The sequence below is a fragment of the Macaca mulatta genome, chromosome 1 (assembly GCF_049350105.2).
Source record: "Macaca mulatta isolate MMU2019108-1 chromosome 1, T2T-MMU8v2.0, whole genome shotgun sequence".
NCBI lineage: Eukaryota > Metazoa > Chordata > Mammalia > Primates > Cercopithecidae > Macaca > Macaca mulatta.
The window spans coordinates 51,001,239-51,024,676 of record NC_133406.1 but is presented as its reverse complement, the minus strand read 5'-3'; the positions used below and the strand labels follow the sequence as shown (position 1 = coordinate 51,024,676).

The 23,438-nt window shown below is 37.5% G+C and overlaps 1 protein-coding gene across 27 annotated transcripts in view; it reads right to left on the bottom strand.

Annotated features, from left to right (window-relative positions):
• The window catches only part of LOC106994282 (uncharacterized), a 263,677-nt gene extending 241,659 nt beyond the window's left edge, over window positions 1-22,018 (bottom strand). For 9 of the 27 annotated variants that reach the window (XM_078001919.1, XM_078001908.1, XM_078001932.1 and 6 more), the window contains exons 1-2: window positions 17,976-19,384; window positions 16,806-16,881 (exon numbers count right to left, since the gene is read on the bottom strand). In XM_078001919.1, the coding sequence (XP_077858045.1) occupies window positions 16,806-16,881; window positions 17,976-18,156 (257 nt within the window). In that variant the 5' untranslated portion in view covers window positions 18,157-19,384. Of the gene's footprint in view, window positions 1-16,805; window positions 16,882-17,975 lie in introns of all 27 variants that reach the window. The other 18 variants (XR_013417219.1, XM_078001981.1, XM_078001991.1 and 15 more) reach the window with 12 other exon arrangements.
• Between the last annotated feature and the right edge of the window lie 1,420 nt (window positions 22,019-23,438).

Genomic DNA, 23,438 nt, shown 5'->3' with positions numbered 1-23,438 from the left:
TTAGTGGGATACAGAAGAGTGCAATCCAAAGCAGCTATATCCTTTCCCACAACTACCTCCTGAAAACCAACCATGCCACTCCTTTCTCCCTGATACTGAACAAAATCTCATGTAAAACCTAAAGCTATTCTGGTTACCATTGAATAACAAAAAGTTACACCTAGTCTCAAGGACATTCTCAGTACAGCATTTACATTTTTGTAGTCTCATGTAATAGTTAAAATTGCAAACTTCATTTAAAGGTAAGCTTCTTCCACCCGCTTAACTGTCTACTTTTAGCCAGAGGCCAACAACAGCAAAGGAAACAGCAAGTTGTGCCTCTATTTCCAAGGCTTGGGCTTCTCCTTTGCACTTCAGAATCAACTGTGGTTTCTGACCCCACTAGAATGAGCACTGGAGATGGAGATGAAGGGGAAGGAATAGTTAAGAGATACAGGATAACCCTGTTCCTCACACTGAGCAATTTTCCAGTTATCTTCAGACACCAACTGGGTGTCCAACAATAAGAGTTCAGTCCTACAAGACCATCTCACCACATCAAATGCCAGTCACAAGTAGTGGGTCCCCAGGTTACTCACACTTTTATCTGAATGGCTACAAATCAGGATTTTCCACAACTCCCCCCTCAAGTTTGATAATTTGCTATAATAGCTCACAAAACTCAAGGAAACATTGTCCTTACTATTAATGGCTTACCATAAAAAAAAAAAATTACAAAAGATCCAATCGAAGAGCCAAATGATAAGGAACATAATGTGAAGAAGGGTCCCAAACACAGGAGTTTCTGTCCCCATGGAGTTTTGGGGGTACCAATCTCCAGCCATGTGGATGTGTTCACCAACCTGGAAGGTCTCCAAATCCCTTCATTTAGGGCTTATATGGAGGTTCAAGAGGTTGAGAGGTGAGTTGAAAGTTTCAACCCACTAATCATGCCTTGGTCTTTCTGGCAAAAAGCTGTATCCTGATTCTGTCTAGGGACCCCAGCCACCAGTCATTCATTAGCACATTACATTACATTACACATTACATTTCTCTGGAGATTCGAAGGGTCTTAGAAGCTCTTTGGTCAGGAACAATAGATTAACACCAACTATTAAAAGATGCTTCTATCATTCCATCACTCAGGAATTTACCAGGGTTTTAGCAGCTGTTTCAGGAACTGGAGGACAGAGACCAAATATGTTTCTTATTATTTCACAGTGGCACAGCTCTCTCTGGGCTTGAACAGTATTTAAAGGTGACATTCTCTGATGGTACACAATGTGAGTTCTTTGGAGACTTTCCCATCACTAGGATTCTCTCACCTGATTTTCCACTCATATAAGTAATGCCCCTTTGGCCAGGTGTTTACAATGTCACCTTGCCCTACCATTTGCCCCTTCTCTTGGGCAAGGTTCCTTTAAAAATGGCCCTAGGCCAATATCTTTGCCGTGCCAGAATGGCACTGTATAGGAGTGGGTCTGAATGTTTCTTATTAAAGTGGACTTCATATTCAAAAACTGAAATTTCAGACTTCTGTTGAGAGATTTTCTGAAGGTTTTACTTTTAAGATTTCAACACTTTAAAGCTTTTAGTTTGCTGGCAATGAGGTGGAAAAGATGCTTAAAGGGGATGTCCACCTGTCATCAGTAGCAGGAGGCTGTAGGGTCTTTGGAGGTAGAAGCTAGGAGGATGGAAGACATCTCTCATGTCGAAGTAATCCAGTGAGGAAGCCTACAGGACCCTCAAAGTAATTTATGCATGTGACCCACAGTTGGGTACCAGCCATACAAAGGCTCTCAATGGACACCAAGTTATCCAGGGACCAGTTACACAAAATGGTCTCTGCCTCCCAATTTACCCCCTCCATTTACATTGTATACACAAACAAGAAGTTAGAAGGGAACAAAATATGTTCCTAACCAGGCAACACCCAATTCTCACATGCCAACATTGGAGGAGAAATAACAAAACAGCCCATGTGGCCTACGTCCCCCAGTCAATGGGGACAATCAGACAAGAATACCCATCGTAAACACACAAAACACTTAGAGGCCAGGCACTGTTCTGAGTGCCTTATGTGGATTAACTAATTTCATCCCTACAAAACCTAAGTAAATACTACGGTCTTTACATAATAAACTGAGGACAGAGACTTTAGGGCCCTTACTCAAGTTCACACAGTTAAAACATTCCACCTCTGGTTTAGGAGTCCATGATCTTCAATACCACCCTCTACTAATGAAAAAGTCCAAGTTCTGAATAGGCAGGACTAGGAATTAACTAAAAACAGGGTGGGGGAAACAAGAAAACTTACCAAGACATCCTTCAGAGATGGGGTGGTGGGGCGGGGGAAGATTTGATGAGGGGCTATGAATGTAGAAGAATCATCTCATACTGAGGAGAGACTGTTCAGATCAAGTCATGTCTCAGACTAGACAGCAAATGGGCAAAATAAGTATACCTACTTTCCTCGTCCCAATAATTGCAGTCTGGTTTGGGAGCTCTCAACCACAGTCCCAAACTTACTGGGCCACAGCCAGCCTCTGTGGTGCCAAATGCCGGCCTGAATCTCCACCTGCAGGCTGTTCTTGGGCCCCCTTCTTGTGATGACAGCTATTCCCATCCCAACTACATCTAAAATTGGACTCCAACCGATTGCCTAGACTCCAACCGATTGCTTTTCATCTCTCTCTGGAGCCCCATTTCCTCCATGCTATGTCTAATTTCAAGGTCTTACCTTCCCCAAAGCTGTTCTATCCTATCCTAAAAGTCTCGAACCCATCAATTTTATATCACCATTTTTTTTCTTTTCAACCCTATTTTTTTTTTAATCTACTACCCATCAGTCTATGCCATAAAAGCAATATAGAACTAGAAGTTAAGACAAATTTAGAGGTCAGAAGAGATGACTCAGTCTAAATCCCGGCTCTGGAATTCAGCAGAATTTGTGAGCAGTAAATAAGAGCTCCCAAAAGACCCTCAAGATTTGATATGTCAGGCAGACACCACAATTCCCTGAGTTTTTATGGTTATATCAAAAGCAAATTTCCCCTATGTACTTGATGTGCCTTCGAGCATATCTCTAACACATAAAAAGATCCAACCCCTCAAATTCTCAGGTTGTATTAACACAAAGTATTTTTAAAAATGAATCTCCCCAGCTGACATGAACATACCAAAGCATGCATGCACAAGATGTTTACTTTTTTCAGTAAAAATATGTACACGTTCTGGGAAAACTTTACAGGAATTACAGCTTATTTACTGCTGCTTGAAACAGAGAAAAGCCTTGTCATGTCTTCTTAGAAAGGGACCCTTTGATATACTACTGAAATTGGCTTCTCTGTTTCAAAACACTCTTCTGAGATGCTCAGTCCCATACCCCTTCCTTCCCATATCCTTTGTTAAAGGCCTGAAGTCAGTATGTGGTTCCCAATTCAGGACATGCTTGCAGTGTTTGAATTTGCATAAGCACATCAGGAAATCTTTGCTGTAAGGACACGTTCTGGCCTCATGGCATACTTTCATAAATGCAACGCTAAAAATGGTTTCCTGCAGTGCAGATACAGCCCTGTCCATTAGAAAACAGGTCATTTGGCCACCCTACTGAGCTGCCCCACAACCAGGGAGAAGGCAGAAATGACTCAGCATTTAACATGGACTCAAATGGTCCAGAAGTCTGTTTTTCAAGATGAATGCCAGTACACCCATAGCTATGCTTAAGACTTTACAAAATACCTACAGATAACTACATTCATTATGGAGCTATCAACTAGAGGCAAGTAACTTAAAATGTGTTATGCATCAGGTACATGGTATTTCACTTTCCAAATATTAAATGTTTCATCATAAATAAGACAGACATTAAATTGGCAATATCACATTAATTGTAACACAGTAAATATCAAACACTACATCCCCAGCTAACACTATTTAGTGTTGCCAATTAGAGTTTTTAGCTTCACAGTTTTGCTAGGTAACTACAATTTCTTAGGCTCCAAACTGAGGGAGGGGGAGAAGTAGACCCTGCTATGCCTATGAGAATGAGTCAGTGAGGAAGATAGTTTGCCTTTACATATTCACAGCGGGTCGTAAGCTATTGAAGTCAAGAAAAAGTCTTGCATTGTCTCACATGATTTTTATGCCATGTAATGGATAGTTTTCCCTATCATAAGCTATCAAAGACACATCTTTTATAAGACTATTTCTAATATGACATAACTTGGCATATGACATGTAGGGTATATAAATAAATGTATAAAGGGAGCCGTTGCTCCTCTAGATTTTAAGCAATATTCACAAATAATGAGTTTACATTTTATAATATCCCTTAAAAAATTGTTTTCATCTGAAAACATATGCTCATCAAGAGGAAGAAATGTTTTCTTGGGAAAAATATCTATGTTCTTTGCCCATTTTTAAAATTGGTTATTTTGCTATTGAGTTCTACAAGTTCCTCGTATATTTTAGATATTAACACCTTATTGGCTATACAGTTTGCAGATATTCTCTTCTAATCTATAGGTTGCCTTCTCATATTGTTTTCTTTGCTATGCAGCAATGTTTTAGTTGCATTTAGTACCACTCTTTTTTGCCTTTGTTGCCTGTATTTTTAGTGTCATATCAAAATATCATTGCCAAAATCAGTGTCATAGAGTTTTTCCCCTATGTCTTCTTCTAAGTTTTATGGCTTCAGGTTTTAAGTCTTTAATCCATTGTTAGTTTCTTTGTATGTATGGTAAAATCACATTTTTTTTGGCATGTGGAAATCCAGTTTTCCCAATGCCATTTATTAAGAGACTTTTTTCCCTGTCGCATATCCTTGCTGGCTTTGTCAGAGATTAGATGACAATATATGCATGAGTTTATTTCTGGGATCTCTATTCTGTCCCATTGGTCTGTGTGTCTGTTCTTACTCTGGTACCTATTGTTTTGATTATTACAGTTTTATAATATAATTTGAAGTCAGAAAGTGTGATGCCTACAGCTTTGTTCTTGCTCAAGATTGTGTTACCTATTCCAGGTCTTTTGTGATTCCATATGAATTTTAGAATTGTTTTTTATATTGCTGTGACAAATTCCATTGGAATTTCAACAGGGATTGCACTGAATATGTAGATTTCTTTGGTCAGCATGGACACATACAAATGACCAACAGGTAAATGAAAAGTTGCTCAACATTACTAATCATCAGAGATATGCAGATAAAAATCACAATGAGATACCACCTCACATACATTAGAATGGCTATTATCAAAGTCAAAAGATAAGTGTTAAGGATGTAAAGAAAAGGGAACCCTTATACATTGTTGGTGGAAATGTAAATTGGTTCAGTCATTATGGAAACAGTATGAAGATTCATTGAGAAATTAAAATGGAACTACCACATGATCCAGCAATCCCACTTCTTGGTATATAATCATGCATCACTTAACAGAAATACATTCTGAGATACGCTTCCTTAGACAATTTTGTCACGTGAATATTATCGAGTATACTTACATAAATCTAGATTCTATAGGCTACTACACACGTAGGCTGCAGACCTGAACAACATGTTAGTGTAAAAAAAAAAATACTGTAGGCAACCACAAAATAAGCATTTGTGTACCTAAACATATTTAAACATAGAAAAGGTACCATAAACGTGTGGTATAATTTTATGGGACCATCATATGTGCATCATATACACAAAAGAAATAAAATCACTATCTCAAAGATAATTCATATTCATTACAGCACTATTTGCAACAGTCAAGATATGGAAACAACCCAAGTATCCATCAATGAATGCATTGACAAATTGTGTAGACACACCACAATTTATCCACGCATTCATTGATGGATACTTGGGTTGTTTCCATATCTTCCACATGTAGTGTCTATATGTCTCTCATATGTACATACACAAAATAGGATACATATATCCCATGTATACACACACAAATTATTCAATCTTTAAAAAGGAAACAATTTTCGGCTGGGTACAGTGGCTCACGCCTGTAATCCCAGCACTTTGGGAGGCTGAGGCGGGCGGATCACGAGGTCAGGAGATCGAGACCATCCTGGCTAACACGATGAAACCCCATCTCTACTAAAAATACAAAATATTAGCCTGGCATGGTGGCGGGCACCTGTAGTCCCAGCTACTCGGGAGGCTGAGGCAGGAGAATGGCATGAACCCAGGAGGCAGAGCTTGCAGTAAGCTGAGATCGCACCACTGCACTCCAGCCTGGGGGACAGAGTGAGACTCCATCTTAAAAAAATTTTCATTTGTAATATGGATGAACCTGAAGAACATGATGCAAAGTGACAAATAAGCCAAACAGACAAATATTGCATGATTCATTTATATGTCAATTCTTAAAAAGTTGAACTCAGATATAGCCTAGAAGGTCGGGGAGGGAGATGTTGGTCAAGGAATACAAGCTTGCAGTTATAAGACTATGCTATCGTGAATAGTGCTGCGATTAACATACATGTGCATGTGTCTTTATAAAAGAATGATTTATATTACTTTAGGTATATACCCAGTAATGGGGTTGCTAGGTCAAATATTTCTGGATGGGCTGGATAAAGAAAATGTGGTACAGATACACCATAGGATATCATGCAACCATAAAAAAGAAAAAGATTAAGTCCTTTGCAGGGACACAGATGGAGCTTGAGGCCATTATTCTTAGCAAACTAACACAGGAAAAATAAAATGCCACAGGTTCTCACTCCTAAGTGGGAGCTAAATGACGAGAACACATGTACACAGAGGGGAACAACATACACAGAGGGGGCCTTTCAGAGGGTGGAGAGTGGGAGGAGGGAGAGCATCAGGAAAAAAATCACTAATGGGTACTGGGCTTAATACCTGGGTGATGAAATAATCTGTACAATAAGCCCCCATAACACAAGTTTATCTGTGTAACAACCTGCACTTGTACCCCTAAACTTAAAAGTCAAAAAAAATTAGAACCAAAATTTGACAAATATAAAAAGACTAATATGCTCTGGAGACCTAATGTATAGCATAGAGACTGTAGTTAATGTATACTTTAAATGTGATGAGATATGATGAGAACGTCATCACCAAAAAAGGTAACTGAAGTGATTAATATGTTAATTTGATTGTAGGAGCTAAAAGATTTTGTGTGTATAATATGTAGAAAGTTATTTTACTCTTGTCAGGTAAATAAGCAACAAATCTAAGAAAGATTAACTTATTCTATTATTTGAAGGTCACTACAGTTCCAGTAACTTTACCAGGCAAACAATGAAATTACTTAATAGAAGTTGTCTGTTTGGATAAAGTGAATATAGCCATGCCTAAATACAGGAATACCTATTAAATGCATTCCTCAAGGCATATGAAGCTTATTCTAATAAGTTTATAATTCTAGGTTATAATTATGTATCTTTAATGTACTTGGTTCACTCTCAATTAATTTGTAGTTCATGATCTAAACGGGTAAGAAGCCCTTAGAACACATTAAACACATTGTACCTACCTCCATGACAAAAGGAGTGAGTGCTTGCTCTCCCTAGAAGTCCTCCCTCCCACCAGAAGACAAACGGAAAGCTGCTGCAACTCCAAGGAGCTTTCAGAGGCGACCTTGTTAGAACAGGGATTTAGAACCCCCTACCACACAATCTTTCCATCTCTTTCACAGAGAGAGACTTAAAGGTGAGCATCCATGTCTGAAGAAAGTTCCTAAAGCCAACACCGGTTCATAAGCACTTCAGATGGTATAGTCAACCGTTTTGTGAGCATTACTACTTCCATCTTTTTCTTCACCCTTTGGTTCCTCTTTTACCCCCTCCTCTCCTCACCATAAACTGGAGCCGGGTAATTACACTTAGAGATAAATAAAATGGCTGACCCTAAAGTCCTCTGCCCTTCTCCCTTTACCAGGATGGCTTGCTGCTCCAACTTACTACCTGCCTGGATGGCTGACTTGAATTTCTGAGGTCAGAATTTTTATTCATATTGAGAAAATTCAAAGATAAATCAATAGTACAAACAATATTTGGTCAAACCTAAATTCAGTGTTCAAAGGACAAAGATTTTAAAGTCATTCTATTTTCCTTTGTATTACTAAAGAAAATGTTCAATTGCTGACACATATGAAGATACCTGACTCTTGTGTTTGACATTAAAGCATTTTCTTAAAAAATTGTCCCTTTCAAGAAAATTTCCTTAGATTGCTTAAACATCCCTTCAAAGGGTTAGCATGCCTGTGTTAGTAGCAATGTAAGACAATATGAGAATAGCAACGCTAAGAGCTTAAAATGCATATTTTTTCCTAATACTTTATATATAATGAAGTGTGTGAGAGAAGTTATTTTAAATGTGTAACTAGAATTATAAACTTAGAATAAGCTTCACATGCCTTTGACCATGTTTAAAAAAATTCTAATTGGGTAGCCATTAGACCCGGGTGGATCTGGCACTTTAAATTCCTATGTGAACAAAACAAAGCCCAATATAAACAGCAAATTAAATAAATTGTACTAGTCAGAAATCAACTAACCTCAACTAGGAACTTTCTGCTCTAACCAATCAACATTGTTCTTTGCCTTGCTTCTGCAACCTCTTTACAGTAGTCCCCTTTTATCCACAGTTTTGCTTTTCATGGTTACCTTCAGTGAACTGTGGTCTGAAAATACTAATATTTTGAGAGAGACCATATTTATAAAACTGGTTGTACAGTATGTGGTTATAATTGTTCTATTTTAGTTATTAATCTCTTACTGTGACAAATTTATTAAACTTTATTATAGGTATGTATCCATTAAAAAACATGGTGTATATTATAAGGTTAGTTACTACCCTTGGTTTCAGACATCCATTGGGTGTCTTGGAATGTACTCCCCATGAATAAAAGAGGAATACTGTATAAAAGTTGTCCCTTTTACCCCTCCCAACAGAGCTGCTTGCAGATTGATGCTACCCCAATTCAGGAGTCACTGAATGCTCAAATAAATGCTTTAAAATTTTAATGTGCTTAAGTTTGTTTTTAATCAACCAGAAGAACTCAGTTTGGATTGAACTATAATGTGTGGTATTGTGAACAAAATTGACATTTCTGAATAGGAAATATGAGACAGATTCACAATTACTCCATATATAAACTTTTTAAAAGCTGAACATATTAGACATGTTAAGTAAAGTTTCACACTGAACTCAGACTTGAGATCTAGTATTTAAGATCATTACTATTTCCTATAGAGCACCAAATAACTCAGATTAAGAGAATTTCTACCTTACATTTTTAAAGAAAGAGCTCTAAAATGAGGAAATAAATTACAAGTGATGGAAACCCTTTGCCCGAGGACCAGATTATTTCTTTAAAAAATAATGTATGACTTCTGTATTTAGTAAGCCCAGGAGCGTGGATCAAGGGGCTCCATATGCCACAGGGACAGCTTATCTCCCCACTCTTCTCACTCTTCTATGTGCTCATTATACTTTCAACTGGGCTTTCCTAACAAGGTGAGAAAGATGTTAATGACAACTTTGAGCTCCACAGATTACCAGTTCAGCAGCCTCAGTAGAAGGAAGACACCTTTTCCTGACACATTCAGTAAATACCCAGGGAGGACTCTGATTTAGCCAGGCCAGGAGTTGGAGGTGGCCCTGTGCTATCCAAACCACATGGACCGAGACCCAGCAAGGTTATAATCTTCCAGAGAGAAATCAGGTCCTGCTAACAAAACAGGTAGACAGCCGATTTCCCCTACAATTCTTAGATATCAAAACAGTAACATGAAAATTCTAAATGACTGAAACCAGTCTTTATGGCTGGCTTTTGTCATCTATCATGACAAAGAACAGAAGCTTCATTCAGCCACACAGCAGAATACACAGAAATCTATTTTTTTAAAATAGCTTTATAACAATTTACATCCCATAAAATTCACTCATTTAAAGTATACAGCGGAATGGTTTTTAGTATATTTACAGAGTTGGACAACCATCACCACAATCAATTTGAGACCGTTTTCATTATGCAAAAAAGAAACCCTGTACCCATTAGCAATCTATTCCATCTCCTCCCCTCCTTGCAGCCTATGGCAAACATGAATCTATATTTTGTTGTTGTTGTACAAAATATTGCACTTAATGTATACAACTTGATACAACCTCACATATGCACTCACCCACGAAACCATCACCACAATCAAGATAACATATTCATCACTTCCAAAAATTTCTAAATGCCCTTTTGTTTTTTGTTGTTTTTGTTTGGAGGTTTTTTGTGGTAAAAATAACATGAGATCAACCCTCTTAAAAATTTTAAGTGAAAAATACAATATTGTTAACTATAGGCACTATGATATACAGCACATCTCTAGAACTTATTCATCTGGTATAACTAAAAATTTGTATCTATTGAACAACTCCTGATTTCCTCCTTCCCCCAGCCATTGCTAAACACCATTCTATTCTGTTTCTATGTGATCAGTTAACTCTGTAAGTGGGAAAATACTACTTTACCTTCTCACACTTCACATGGGGCAAAGATTTAGGGAGGTTCTCACAACTAGGGCTGCAAATCTGAGTGGCCCATCCACAAGAATTAAATACGAAATTATCTGTAGAATTTAATTGGCTATTAATTATAAATTACAATTGCCCAAAGACATTTCTTCTCTTGTGCCTTTAGCTGTAAATTATATTATTTAATATATGTTGTTATTTCCTTCTGTACCTATTTTACGACAAGCACTATGCTTGATCCATCATTTTTCCCTCATGTGGTGCTGCCTAGTATAATATCTTGGAGCTTATGATTTAATAAATATTTATTGATCTCCCTTGGTCTTTATTATTCTAAGAAAAAGAGACCTGGTTCTCTTTTTCAGGTTCTCATCATTAGGCTTGTGAAATGTGATATATAAAATGGTTCAGAGCCTTGAAATGCAGTCAGGAAGCCAGTCTAAGAACTACCTGCATGACCTAAAACCTTGCAAAACAGGAACTTGTCCTTAACATTTGAACTGTCCACAACATCCTGGAAAACAGCTGAATTTCACCAAAGCTGCAACTCCTAAACAGCGACAACCAATGAACTGTGGACTCATGTACTAAGCCAACCACTTTCACCAGTGATAACTCTTTCAAAACAACTTGTGATACTCTTAGCATCCGTTTACAAATCTCTACCATCCTACCTCTCTTCAGAACACAATTTAGCTTCTAGCCTAGTCTGTCTCCCAAATTGCAATTCCTAAGACCCCAAGAAATGCCTTATCTTACTGCTTTGCAGTCTAGTCTTTCACGTCTTCCTGGTTGATAGGCTCCACAAATAAGAGAAACTATGTGATGAGGAAGCAAGCTTTGTCAATACAGTCAAATTGACATTAAGAATTGCACAAGCTTTTCCCCCCCCCCCAAAAAAAAGTGGCTTCTCTTCAATTCACACCATTTGTTTCTTGAAATTTTGGAGACCACTTACAAAAGTTTAATGCAATCTTACGTATTTTGGATAAGGCACTTTATAACATTAGGATCAAAATGGCTGCTATAGTTATTTTCTGTAAGTGGTTTCCACTAAGATAACGACTTTATTAAATATTAAACTTTATTACATTATATTACGTTAATTACATTACTTTATTAAAGACTAAACTTTATTATACCACATTAACTTTCTTTCCAGTAAAATATTACATGGAGTAAGAATTTATATAGATAAGTAGTCATAGATATAATCTTTAAAAACAATACCTTCTGATAAGTCATGTGAAACATTACTTTTAGCTTCTTCCCCTTACCAAATAGTGCCACTTATTAGAGTCCTGTGCATTGTTCTGCACCAATAAGTTGAGCAGCTGACAAATGCAATTGGATTATTAGAAATCTTATTTTCCCTTGATTATAGTACAGTCTGCAACCCATGACTCCATATGGTATTAAAATAAGTTTGATTAGAATTCTAACGGTAACAATACGTGCATCACATTCTTATTTCCAAACACATCACTGGTATGAATGAGCGTTAAACACTAACATGTACTTTTAAAACATTATCAACAAAATCCCCCAGTAAACAGCCAAACACCACAGAAAACCAGAATTAATCCTACTATCCAAAATTGTTCTGTGCAAAAATGAAACAAGAATACAATCTACTTCTGATTTGACCCTCATTAAAGTAATGCAGCATATTACAGTGGGATATTCTAATGGGCAAAAGGAAAAAAGTTATTTGAAACACACTATTCATATGGCTTTTCCAAGGAAGTCCTAAATTTGAACAGAGCAGCCTGTTCATTTACATTGTTTCCAACACATTTAAGAAGTGTATAAAGAAATACCCTAAGGAAGCTTTTTAGGTTTGTAAACCAAGCACTTTGCCTTTACCTTTATTTGCTCCCACCAAAATGCTAATGATATCTGAAATTTCCTGTGTCCCAAGGCATATGTATACTAACATTCATTTTACACAAGTAGTTACTACACAGACCACATGTACTGCAAAGCCTAAAATATTTACTCTCTGGCCATTTACAGAAAAAGTGTGCCAACCCCAATCTCAAACTAAAGCTAAAGACTAAGATCCTCCCTGCTTCATTGCTTTGTTAAATGCTGGCTCATTCTGTTACTGGATTGTCAAAGTTTCAGATTTAAATTCTGTAGCTGAAATTTACCTCTTAAAAATCAATCTCCTGTCATCTCAGATAAATTTATACAATACTTACACAACAAATATGTTCGCACACAGCCCTTCCCTCTTCTGTATTGTAAACCTACCTTTCAGGTACCCTATGATGTAGGTCTCATCTGACTTTTATAAGGAAGGTATACATCTGCCTTGGAGCTATCACAGCTGTTTCCAATTAGCTAACTGACTAAATGATTAGACAACCACACATTTTAAAGTCTATTTTTCATCAATGTAGCTCGTAAATAAAGCTCTAAATTTTAGTCTCTAATCTCACTTGAATAAAAACCAATTCATGTTGGTCCCCTGAAAGCAGCAGGTTTGGGGACCAACAAACCCTTAGAAGACAAGTGGCCAGCACTAAAACCTCTAAGGGATGGAGGTAGCCCATTGGAAAGAAAAATTTGGAATAGCTGTTGGTAATCTTTCCATTTATTCCCTTAATTTGAGCCCTTAAACTCCTACAGCTGCCTGCCCACCCATCTTTCTACTTCCCCTCTTTCTTCCTTTTCCTTTTTCCTTATCCCTGGAAGAAATAAGTGGAACCAGATCTCAGACAGTAAAGAAACAGAAAGCAAGAGAAAAAATACTTTAGCTCCTTCTCTGCTTCCACCCTGTATTAGTCTATTTTCATGCTGCTGATAAAGACATACCGAGACTGGGTAATTTATAAAGAAAAAGGAGTTCAGTGGACTCACAGTTCAGCGTGGCTAGGGACGCCTCACAATCATGGTAGAAGGTAAAATTCATGTATTACATGGCAGCAGACAAAAGAGAAATGAGAACCAAGTGGAAGGGTTTCCCCCTATAAAACCATCAGGTCTCATCAGACTTATTCACTACCACGAGAACAGTATGGGGGAAACTGCCCCCATGATTCAATTATCTCACGCCAGGTCCCTCCCACATGTGGGAATTATGGGAGCTAAAATTCAAGATGAGATTTGGGTGGGGACACAGCCAAACCATATCACACCTTAACCCCATATTCTATGCAAAATGCTTACACTGCCATCTATAAATTATAAATTCAACATGAACTAACATCACAAAAAGCAAAATGTCTGAAACATCAGCCACATGCATTATGTAGTCTCACTAATACAAAGCCTAAAGACTAACACACAGAAGCAATAAGGTCCAAAGCTGTTCATACTGTTTTCAAACTTGAAAGTTAATAAATATGGGAAAATCCTGAATTATAGTTTAAGGATGTTGTCAGTATTCAGATTATAGTTTGGGTCAGGACAGGAGAAAGAAAGTAAAAGGGGATCTAGTAAAGAATATTCCAGAAAAATCATTGAAAATGCAGCAAGATCTTCAGGAGAAATGACATTTTCCTCTAGCAGAGAGAGTGTCTTTGAATCTTAAAATTTTTCCACACAGCAAAGGGAATAGAAGTTGGATATTGACACCCATGAGAAATAACAGTAGAAACAATCTCCACATCCAAAGGGAAAAGATAAATAAATGAATAAAGCTTTGAAGCATAAAGACCCGAGGCCCCTTGTCCATGTCTCATTATACTTCTCTAACCCTCTGAAATAAAGTAGCCCTAATTAAAAGCAGTAATTAAAAGAGAATCAGAGAGTAAAGGCAGGAAGATGGAAGGAGGAAAGAGAAAAGGTGGGGAGGAGGACAGGGATAATATAATGAGAAATATGAGCAAGAATGAGTTAGACAGTGGAAGAGCAGTAGACAGGAAGCTGGCTGGAAAGCAGACTTGGGAAACAATTCCAGTAGAAAGGGTAAAAGAATGGAAGTGTGGAGAGTGGGAGAAACACAACACTGGTGAGGCATGGAAGAAGACGCAGGAAGGAAAAGCACAAGAACCAAGGAACAAATGGAGGGATCCTACTGAAAGAGAACTGAGGAACTGAGAACCTGTGAAGAATTATTCACCAAAAGGAAACCAGGTTGAGGAAGCAGAAGCAAAGACGGAAAAGATTAGGCAAAAGCAGACAGCTACAAAACACTGGTTAGTGTTTAAGATACCACTAGATATTTGAAACCATGGTAAAATTGTCTATGGGTGTGTTTTTAAAAATTAATTCAAAAGAGGAAAGGGATAAACTAAATTTTAAGAATCTAGATTCTGGTGAGAGAATTGTAGCCAGCTGAAAGCTGAGATACAAATTGTGAAAACTTTGGGGAGTTCAGGGAGAAAGCCATCTTTCAACATAACTGGCTGTTCAAGACCAATGACAGGGCAGAGGATCATCCAATGTTGAGAACAGTGTTCTTTTAACATGCCCTTGGGTACACAGAATATTAACTTGTCATTTCACCTGCAAGGGAATGAGAATAAAAAGTTGCACTGTGTTACTATGTGCCCAGCACAAAGTAGACACTCATTAAATATTTACCAATAAACTCTTTTAATGTTGTGAGACAAGTATCTTGGATTAAAGTACATTTGAAATCCAAGTTATAAGAAACAAATCTAAGGCTGTAACAAAATAAAAAAAAATATATATATATATATGAACTAAGATCTAAAAATATACTGCCATTTGTTGAATTCCCACTACATGTAAGATTCTAAGCATTTTACATATTTTCTCATTTAAACGTACTGCATACCTGCAAGATGGATGTTATTTTCTCCAATAAGCAGTTTAGGACACTAAAGCTCAAATAATTTTTGTGGGTTACCCACTGGCCAATGTGGACCACTGAATGGATCATGTGTACCAGAATATAAAACCCCATAAGTACAAGGGTTTTGGTCTATTTTGTTCTCTGCTGTTTCCTCTAGAAAAAAAAAAAAAAAGTCTGATACAAGGAAGAAACTGAGCAAATTTCTTTGAATAAATGCCTATTTATGATCAGACAGCTGAATATGACTATGGAAAAAAATGTTAGAGAATCTTGCCAACTAGTCTTTCAAATTCATGATGATTGACTTCAAAAGTAGGCTCCTCTCCTTAATATAGTGACCCAGGTTCGTTCAGTCCATTTTTATACATAGTATTTAAAACCATGAGTCAGGATGGTATCACTTCAAAGTGATTGTAAAGAAAAAAGGCCAATATTTACATACCTGGGAGACAAGAAAAACCCAGAAAATGAAGAAGAGGTGCTAGTAAGTCAGGGTAAGACCCAAGAGAAATGTGATGTCCCAAAAGCAGAGAGAGGGGTATATTTCAAAAAGAAGAGAAGTGGCCAGTTTCCCTAGGAAATAGACTTCAAGACAGAGCTATCCATGCAGAAGGTTTACTGGGGAGTGCTCTCAGGATTAGCTCCAATAAGGAACTAGGAAACACAGGAGAGTGCAGAGAGAGAACTGAGATACGATGACAACAGGATCCGGAACCAACACAATAGGAAGCCAATAGGCTGGAATAGGCCTGTAGAGTTCCCTCTACCTTGAAGCAAGAAGCCTACACATCTGTCATTGGATGCAGCTGGTCTTGAGGCTGCAAATGATATTCATCACCACACACCTTTCTCCATTAAATAGATTCACTTCACCCTTGGAGATAATCTAAAATTATTCTCCTGATCACCAGAAATAAAGTCAAGTCACAATAGTACCTGGTCAGAAAAGTGCTGGGCCTGCTAGAAGAAGAAAGTGACTTTGCATAAAAGGAGCTGCAGGACTTAGCAACGTGTTTAATCTTCCATGCACCTGGAACCACACGCCCCAGTAGCTTTACCTCCTTAATACTCATTTGTGTCTAGTCTACACCATTGCCATACTGCGCACCCATACGACTGCCTCTGTAAACCCTCCCTTAAAAGCTTGCGCCATCAGACACTACCACCAATTCCACCTCCTTGTAGCTGTTATATCCAGAGCCTCTCAATGGGGCCTCTGCAGTTTTTGAGGACTTTAGCTTCTGGGTTCAATATTATTCTTTCCAACACTATTTTGGTCCTAATTTTTGGTGAGTTCAATGTCCACAAAGACAATCCTTGCAATAGTTTGGCATTTCACTTGCTTGACCTCCTGTCTTCCAATGAGCCTGTTGTTTACTCTTCCCCATCCCCTCATTTACATCTTTATATCCTGGAGTTTGTTATCAATACCTATAACTAAGACAGTATCCCCTCTATGTCAGTTAAGGTTCAGAGAAACAGAAGCACTAAAGATTAGCCAGATTAGATAGATTGATTTAACAGGGATTGAACCATACAGACTTGAGAGAACTGGCTACTCACTCTGGGTAAGGCTCTTTTGTCTTCAAGTCAGATGCTGTAGCCTGAAGTCCACAGAGCATGTAGTTAAAAAGGGAGGCTGGAAATAAAGTAGACAAAAGTAAGGACAACTTGAAACGTGTGAGGACAGACTGGAACCCAACCAGTCTCTGGCTGCCTCCAACTTTAATAACATGGGCATCCTGCAGAGAAAGCTAGTGTAACTCATTAGGGAGCAAACACTCACCCAGCCTTGGGGTTGGAGAAGCTGAAGAAATATCTAGTGGCGGTGACAGGCCGAGCTGCTACCCCACAGCCATCAAATGAGGCAGCAGATGAGCAACAATGTATGGGAGCTACAAAAGCATCCCACCCGGCCCTTTGAGCATAAAAACAAAATGGCTGCTACTTCACATCCACCCTCCCTAAATAGAAACAGGCAGGGAAGGAATTCTGCGGGGGCGGGGGGGGGGAATAAAGTTCAGCTGGGCCCAATTGCCAAATCACAAAACTACTGTCCTCTCCATAATTTTAATTTCAAGTATTGCACTCTCTGGCAACCCAGATCCTATCTTTCCAGCTCACTTCCTGTAGAACTTTGGCCCAATAGTTCTTCGACTCCACTGAGACCAACAATCCATTGATGTTTACAAAGTCTCTGAGTCGCCATAGCCTCAGTTTCTCTGTACCCAGGTTACTCTTATAATCATTCTCATTGATTATGATAAATGCCTAGTCCAGTTTCCGCTCTCTACCCTCATCATGTTCACCTGCTAAAACCTCGCCACCCATATTTAAATTCAACTCTCTACTTTTTGTCTGTACCTGCACAGCTGGAACATTTTGGGGCAGAAACCACACAACCATTCTAACTGGTCTTATTTTAAGTTCATAAACTATGTTAAGTTTATTCACCTCAGGTGAACTCAGTACTCTCCAGCACCCTACTGTATTTCCCTTGTCCATTCTAGGACACTCACAGATGTACCATCTCACACTTTCTCCATGCCATACCTTTGATGCAAACTTCAAACACATCCTACCCCTTTTCATTCTCAGCTCATGACCTTGCTACCTGTTTGTACCAGTTATCTGTTGCTGCATAATAAAACACACTAAAACAGAGTGACTTAAAACAAAAACTGTCTTATTTAGATCACCACTTTGGGGCTTGATAATTTGGGCTGGGCTTACCTTTCCTCAGGTGGGTCCACTTATACATCTGGGCCTCAATAAAGGCAGTTAGGATGATGAAGGCAGCTGAGACCTCTCCCCACGTGAATTTTCTTTCTTCATCAAGATTCCCAGCATGGAAGTGGAAGCTGCAAGGCTTCTTAAATCTAAAGTTAGAACTAATACAACACTTCTGCTGCATACTGTTGTACGGAGATCATCACAGGGCCCAGCTTAAAGGTCAGTAGAAATAGACTTCAGCTCTAGATGAGAGGCCAATCTGTGGCTACATTTACAATCTACCACACTGATTAGTCACAGTAGGGCCATTGTATCACCAATAAGGGAAGAAAATAAAGAAAAATAGAACAGAAAGCAAACACTGTGTTTTTAAATCCATTTTATCAATGTTCTCATATATGTTCAGGTTGTAAATATTCAATATTTGTGCTATTGTTTTTACCTTAAATATTGATTGAATCACATATTAAATGGTCTATGTTAGGGGATCAACAAACAGTGATCCACAGGCTTAATTCAGACTGTAATTAAAGTTTTTGTAAATGGAGTTTTATTGCAATACAGCCATGCTCCTTTTATTTATGTATTGTTTATGACTGTGTTCACACTACAATTGTGGAGTTCAGTAGTTGCGAGAGAGATTGTATGGCCTGCAAAGCCATACAAATACTCTTTGGCCTTTTGCAGAAAAAAATATTGTCAATTCCTGCTTGATGGCATCATTTTTCCATCTCTGAAGTAAGCCAAATTTTTTACAGAATTGTAACAGACATATGGTCCATTACTCATATCCCATTGGTTTATGCAAAAGAACTGCCCCAACAGAGCCACAGCTTACAGACCCGCCTGTTAATGCTCTAAGAAATTTCTTTGGTAGGCTGTCAGATTCTACCACACACAATGAAATATTTATTCCACATAAAAATAAAATTAAAAATCACTGCAAAGGACCAGTACAGCCACTTCTTCAAATGGCACTAAAACTTAAGCAATGCAAAAGAAACCATCTTTTACTTAATCTGTGATATCAAACCATTAATCAACATGGAAGAGTAAAATTTAAATATGGTTCTTAAACATTATTGTACTTCAGAGTCATCTAGGGAGGTTGTTAAAGGACTGACTTGTAGGCCCCATTCCTCAGAGACTGTGATTCAGTAAGTTTGAAGGATGGCCTAGAAACTGCATTTTTAAGAAGCATTACATTAATTTTGATGTTCATGGTTTAAAGACCTTACTTTAAGAAACTCTAAACTAAATGGCATTAGAAACCAGAAATAAATGGGGCTTGGTTAACCATTACTTTTATTCCTTTACTTTCAAGAGAAAAATAAAAAGCATAGTATGTATTCTCATAGGTTAATAAGTAAATAGTAATACATCATTTCCTTAGAATTTTCACTAGAATTTAATTAAAAAGTAATTTTGGGGCACTTTAGATTCTATTTCAAAAGGTTACTTTGTGGCCGGGCACGGTGGCTCCTGCCTGTAATCCTAGCATTTTGGGAGGCCGAGGCAGGCAGATCACTTGAGGTCAGGAGTTCAAAACCAGCCAGGCCAATATGGTGAAACCTGGTCTCTACTAAAAATACAAAAAAATTAGTCAGGCATGGTGGCGGGCGCCTGTAATCCTAACTACTTGAGAGGCTGAGGCAAGAGAACCCTTGAACCCAGGAGGCAGAGGTTGCAGCTAGCCAAGGTTGCACCACTGCACTCCAGCCTGGGCAACAGAGCAGGACTCCATCTCAAAAATAAATAAATAAGTTACTTTGCTTAATCTCCCTTATGTTCTTCCTGATAATATGAATTAACTCTTTATTTTATCAATATTTTAAAATTATTAAAACTACTGGACTTCATTTAGCATTCTGGAAGGCACTCCTATTTTCACACTCTTTCCTTAAAATCCTATTTCAATACCATTTGCTAAAATTTTTCATTAAAAAAAGCAGTGTAATGTAACAGAAAGAGAATTGAAATTAAAAGACACAGATGTGACTCACCTAATATGTGTATGTGATCTCAAAGTAATTTTTACATGTAACATGAAGAGATTATACCAACTACTTTTTGCTATACCTTACAAATTTGGAAATCTGTGATACTCTGCTTTTTATATTTATGTCAAGGAAGGTTTTAAAGATCAATTACAATTATTTACATGTAATTCTTATTTGGGGAATAAACGCCAATGAAAAAAGTTCTCCTCTTGCTAAAAATATTGAGCCTGTCTTTAGGAGGTACCTAGATTTAAAAAAAATAGGGAAGTATACTTTAAATTGACACCAATAGGAGGAAATGGTATTCTTTTTTCCTTTTAAATCCATGAATACAAGTAAAGTTACATTTCATTACAATTTCAATTTTATATGACTGTATCATTGGAATGTTGCTACTGAAATTTGATGATAGTTTAGGGCTTCAGTTCACCTATGAATAACTGAGATGCCTTAGCTGAATGAATTCTTATTCCATGTCTACTATTTTGCTTGAACCATAAATAACGTTCAGGCAGAGTTATGTGGAAGAAAATGAAAAATTTCATGCAGTCCTTTTGATAGCACAGATCTGGAAGTCCCAAACTTGTTCCATTTTTTATTATTTTGCATTTATATAGCCCCTTAAATGTAACTTAAATCCCATAAAAATTGGAAGCATTGAATTGATGCCTGGGAAAACCCCGATAGAATGGAACTCAGAATGGGGCATAGAAACGAAACAATACTCCTGTAATAATGATTGTATAAGCAAAGTCAATTGCTTTTCATTGTTTTTTTTCTTCTGTTTGTGTGCCCATGTGCATATATGCAACAAGAAACCCACTGATTTTCAGCAAAGACATCAAATAGCTTACATGTCAAAGAGACAAAGCAATGATAGGCCCTCAAAAGTGGGGATAAATAAGAAGCCAGGGCTTTCTGAGCAGGGTGTCCTTGAATAAATGTACTAACAGTAACAGTAGGAGTAGCAACTTCAAATGTGTATAGTGCTTGTTAGGTAGTAGGCACTAAATATTCTACCCACTTTACTTCATTTAATTTGCACAAAACATAGAAACCCTTGAGGAAAGTATCATATTCCAGTTGTAGTAATGAGGAAACTCAATGTTGGGGTTAAGACTTTTGGTCACAATTCCACTGTTAGAAAGGTGCAGAGTCAAAATTCAAATGCAAATCTGGAGTTTGACCTGATGGCTATCTTCTCTACTCAACTTGATAATGACTTAACTTCTTTTAGAGGATTCGCTTCTTATCTCCCCACTCACTAACTCAATCTCCTGCCCTCTCCATGTACGCAGTGCCTGATTTCTGAACTGTTTCTGTTAATATTAAAAGCCCATCAAGACTCCTTGAACATAGTGTGTGCTTAAAAAACGGTTGTTCTTTTCTTTTCCTCCCCACTATCAGTAATTACTCTTCAGTGGTGGCTCAGCTCTCTGCTATCTGACATGGAAGTACATAGCTGAAAACATATTCCCACTGAAAAATTAATAATGAAAACTAGTATTAATGTATTGTTTTGGTGCATTTTAACATAGGATTCATGAACACATAATGCTAGCCTATGGATTCATTACAGATTCTGTGGCAGGCCAATGGTAAAGATATCTAGGGGTAGGAAGAAGTTAGGGTGACCAACCACTCCAGTTTGGCCCCAGCTAAAAGGTTTCCTAGAACATGGGACTTTCGGTGCTAAAAGCAGACTGTTCAGGCAAAGGGGGACCGCTGCTATGGTTTGAATGCTTGTTCCTTCCAAAATTCATGTTAACATTTAATTGCCAATGTAATAGTATTGGGAAGTAGGACCTTTAAAAGGTGATTAGGTCATGAGGGCTCCACCTTCATGGGCAAGCTTCATGCTTTTTTAAAGAGGACTTTCAGGAGTCAGTTCTCTCTCTTGCTCTTCCACTCTTCTGCCATGTGAGGAATGGTGCTACCTGCCTCTGGAGGATGCAGCATTCAAGGCACCATCTTGGAAGTGGAGAGACCCAGTCCTCACTAGACACCAACTCTTTCAGTTCTTCGATCTAGGGCTTCCCAGCTTCCAGAACTGTGAGAAATATGTTTCTATTTTTTATAATAGAAATGTATTTTCTTTATATTTTTACATATATTTTACATTTATATTTTTTATATTTTTCTATATTTTTATACCCAGTCTTAGGCATTCTGTTATGGTAGCACAAAATGGACTAAAACAATAACCCCATCCTAACTCTTCTGAAATTACTCCATTAATATTCCCTCAAGGTTGATCTACTAGTGCAGAAAGGCCATACATCGTTTTATTCACTCCAACTCACATACATAAGCATTAGGTGAGGAGACACTTTGAGAAAGATGGATTATAATATAAAAATGTGAAGCAAAGAAAAAGTGTATAACCCCCAAACATGCTTTTAATATCACTAATCTAATTTCACCTTGAAATACTCAAGGGAACCCTGGCTATACTCATGAGGCCTCTATACAATTACATTATGTAGTAAGATTACATTTTTCCATGCTCGGGTTGATTTCTATGGAACTAGACTTATTCAAATATTTAACATTTGTTTTATATAGATAAATTTACTCAAAACTAAGTTTACTAGTATCACAGGTCTATAAGCATACTTGCTTCCTCACAGCATGAGGAGCTAATAAGACCAAAGTAGTTATTTACTTTGACAGAAATGTTCAGTGATTTGTATTTTGAGATAAACCCTAAAATTAAAGTATTGTTTACAATTTGATACATGAGAAACTGGTTAAGAAATTCTCTATGAGATAGGGAAGTCTGAGCTACCCTTAAGGCTTTATAATATCTGCATCCTGCGTCTTCTGGAAATTCTGTTTACACACTTTTTATATCAACAAAAATGGGAAATAAAACAAATTTCTTAAACTAAGGCAAAAGACAATAGCAGTGCAATTTTTGTTGAAATTTCTTCAACCACTTTCTCAGAAAATCATAGCGCCTGATGGCATTTAGAACTTTTTCAAAGAACTAAGTTTTCAGAAATAATAAAATATAAGCTATATACTGAAAATTGAATGTCTAATTTAAATCATATAATATCTATGCACATTCTAATGCCTTTATTATTTTATTATTATTGTTCCCAGCTCACCCTGGAGGGTGTAAGGAAGTAGGAGATGGGGTGGGAGTGGTAGATGAAGAAAATGTGAGTGGAGGTGAGGAGATGAAGGGAAGGTGGAAAATATTTTAGTCACTTTTCAGGTTGTCGTACCACATTTTCCTCACCACTATTTCCATAAAATATTTCAAATCATAAATACTGCAAAGGTAGTTCCATGCTGTCAACACTAATAGTAAATAATTGGTCGAGGAAGTGGATTAAAGGAAAAGTATGAAGTTTCTTACAGCTAATACTTCTCTGTATGATTTTGCAAGGAAATATAGTTGTTGTAGTAAATTATATTTTCATCACCATATGCTACATGTTATTTATTATTTTTC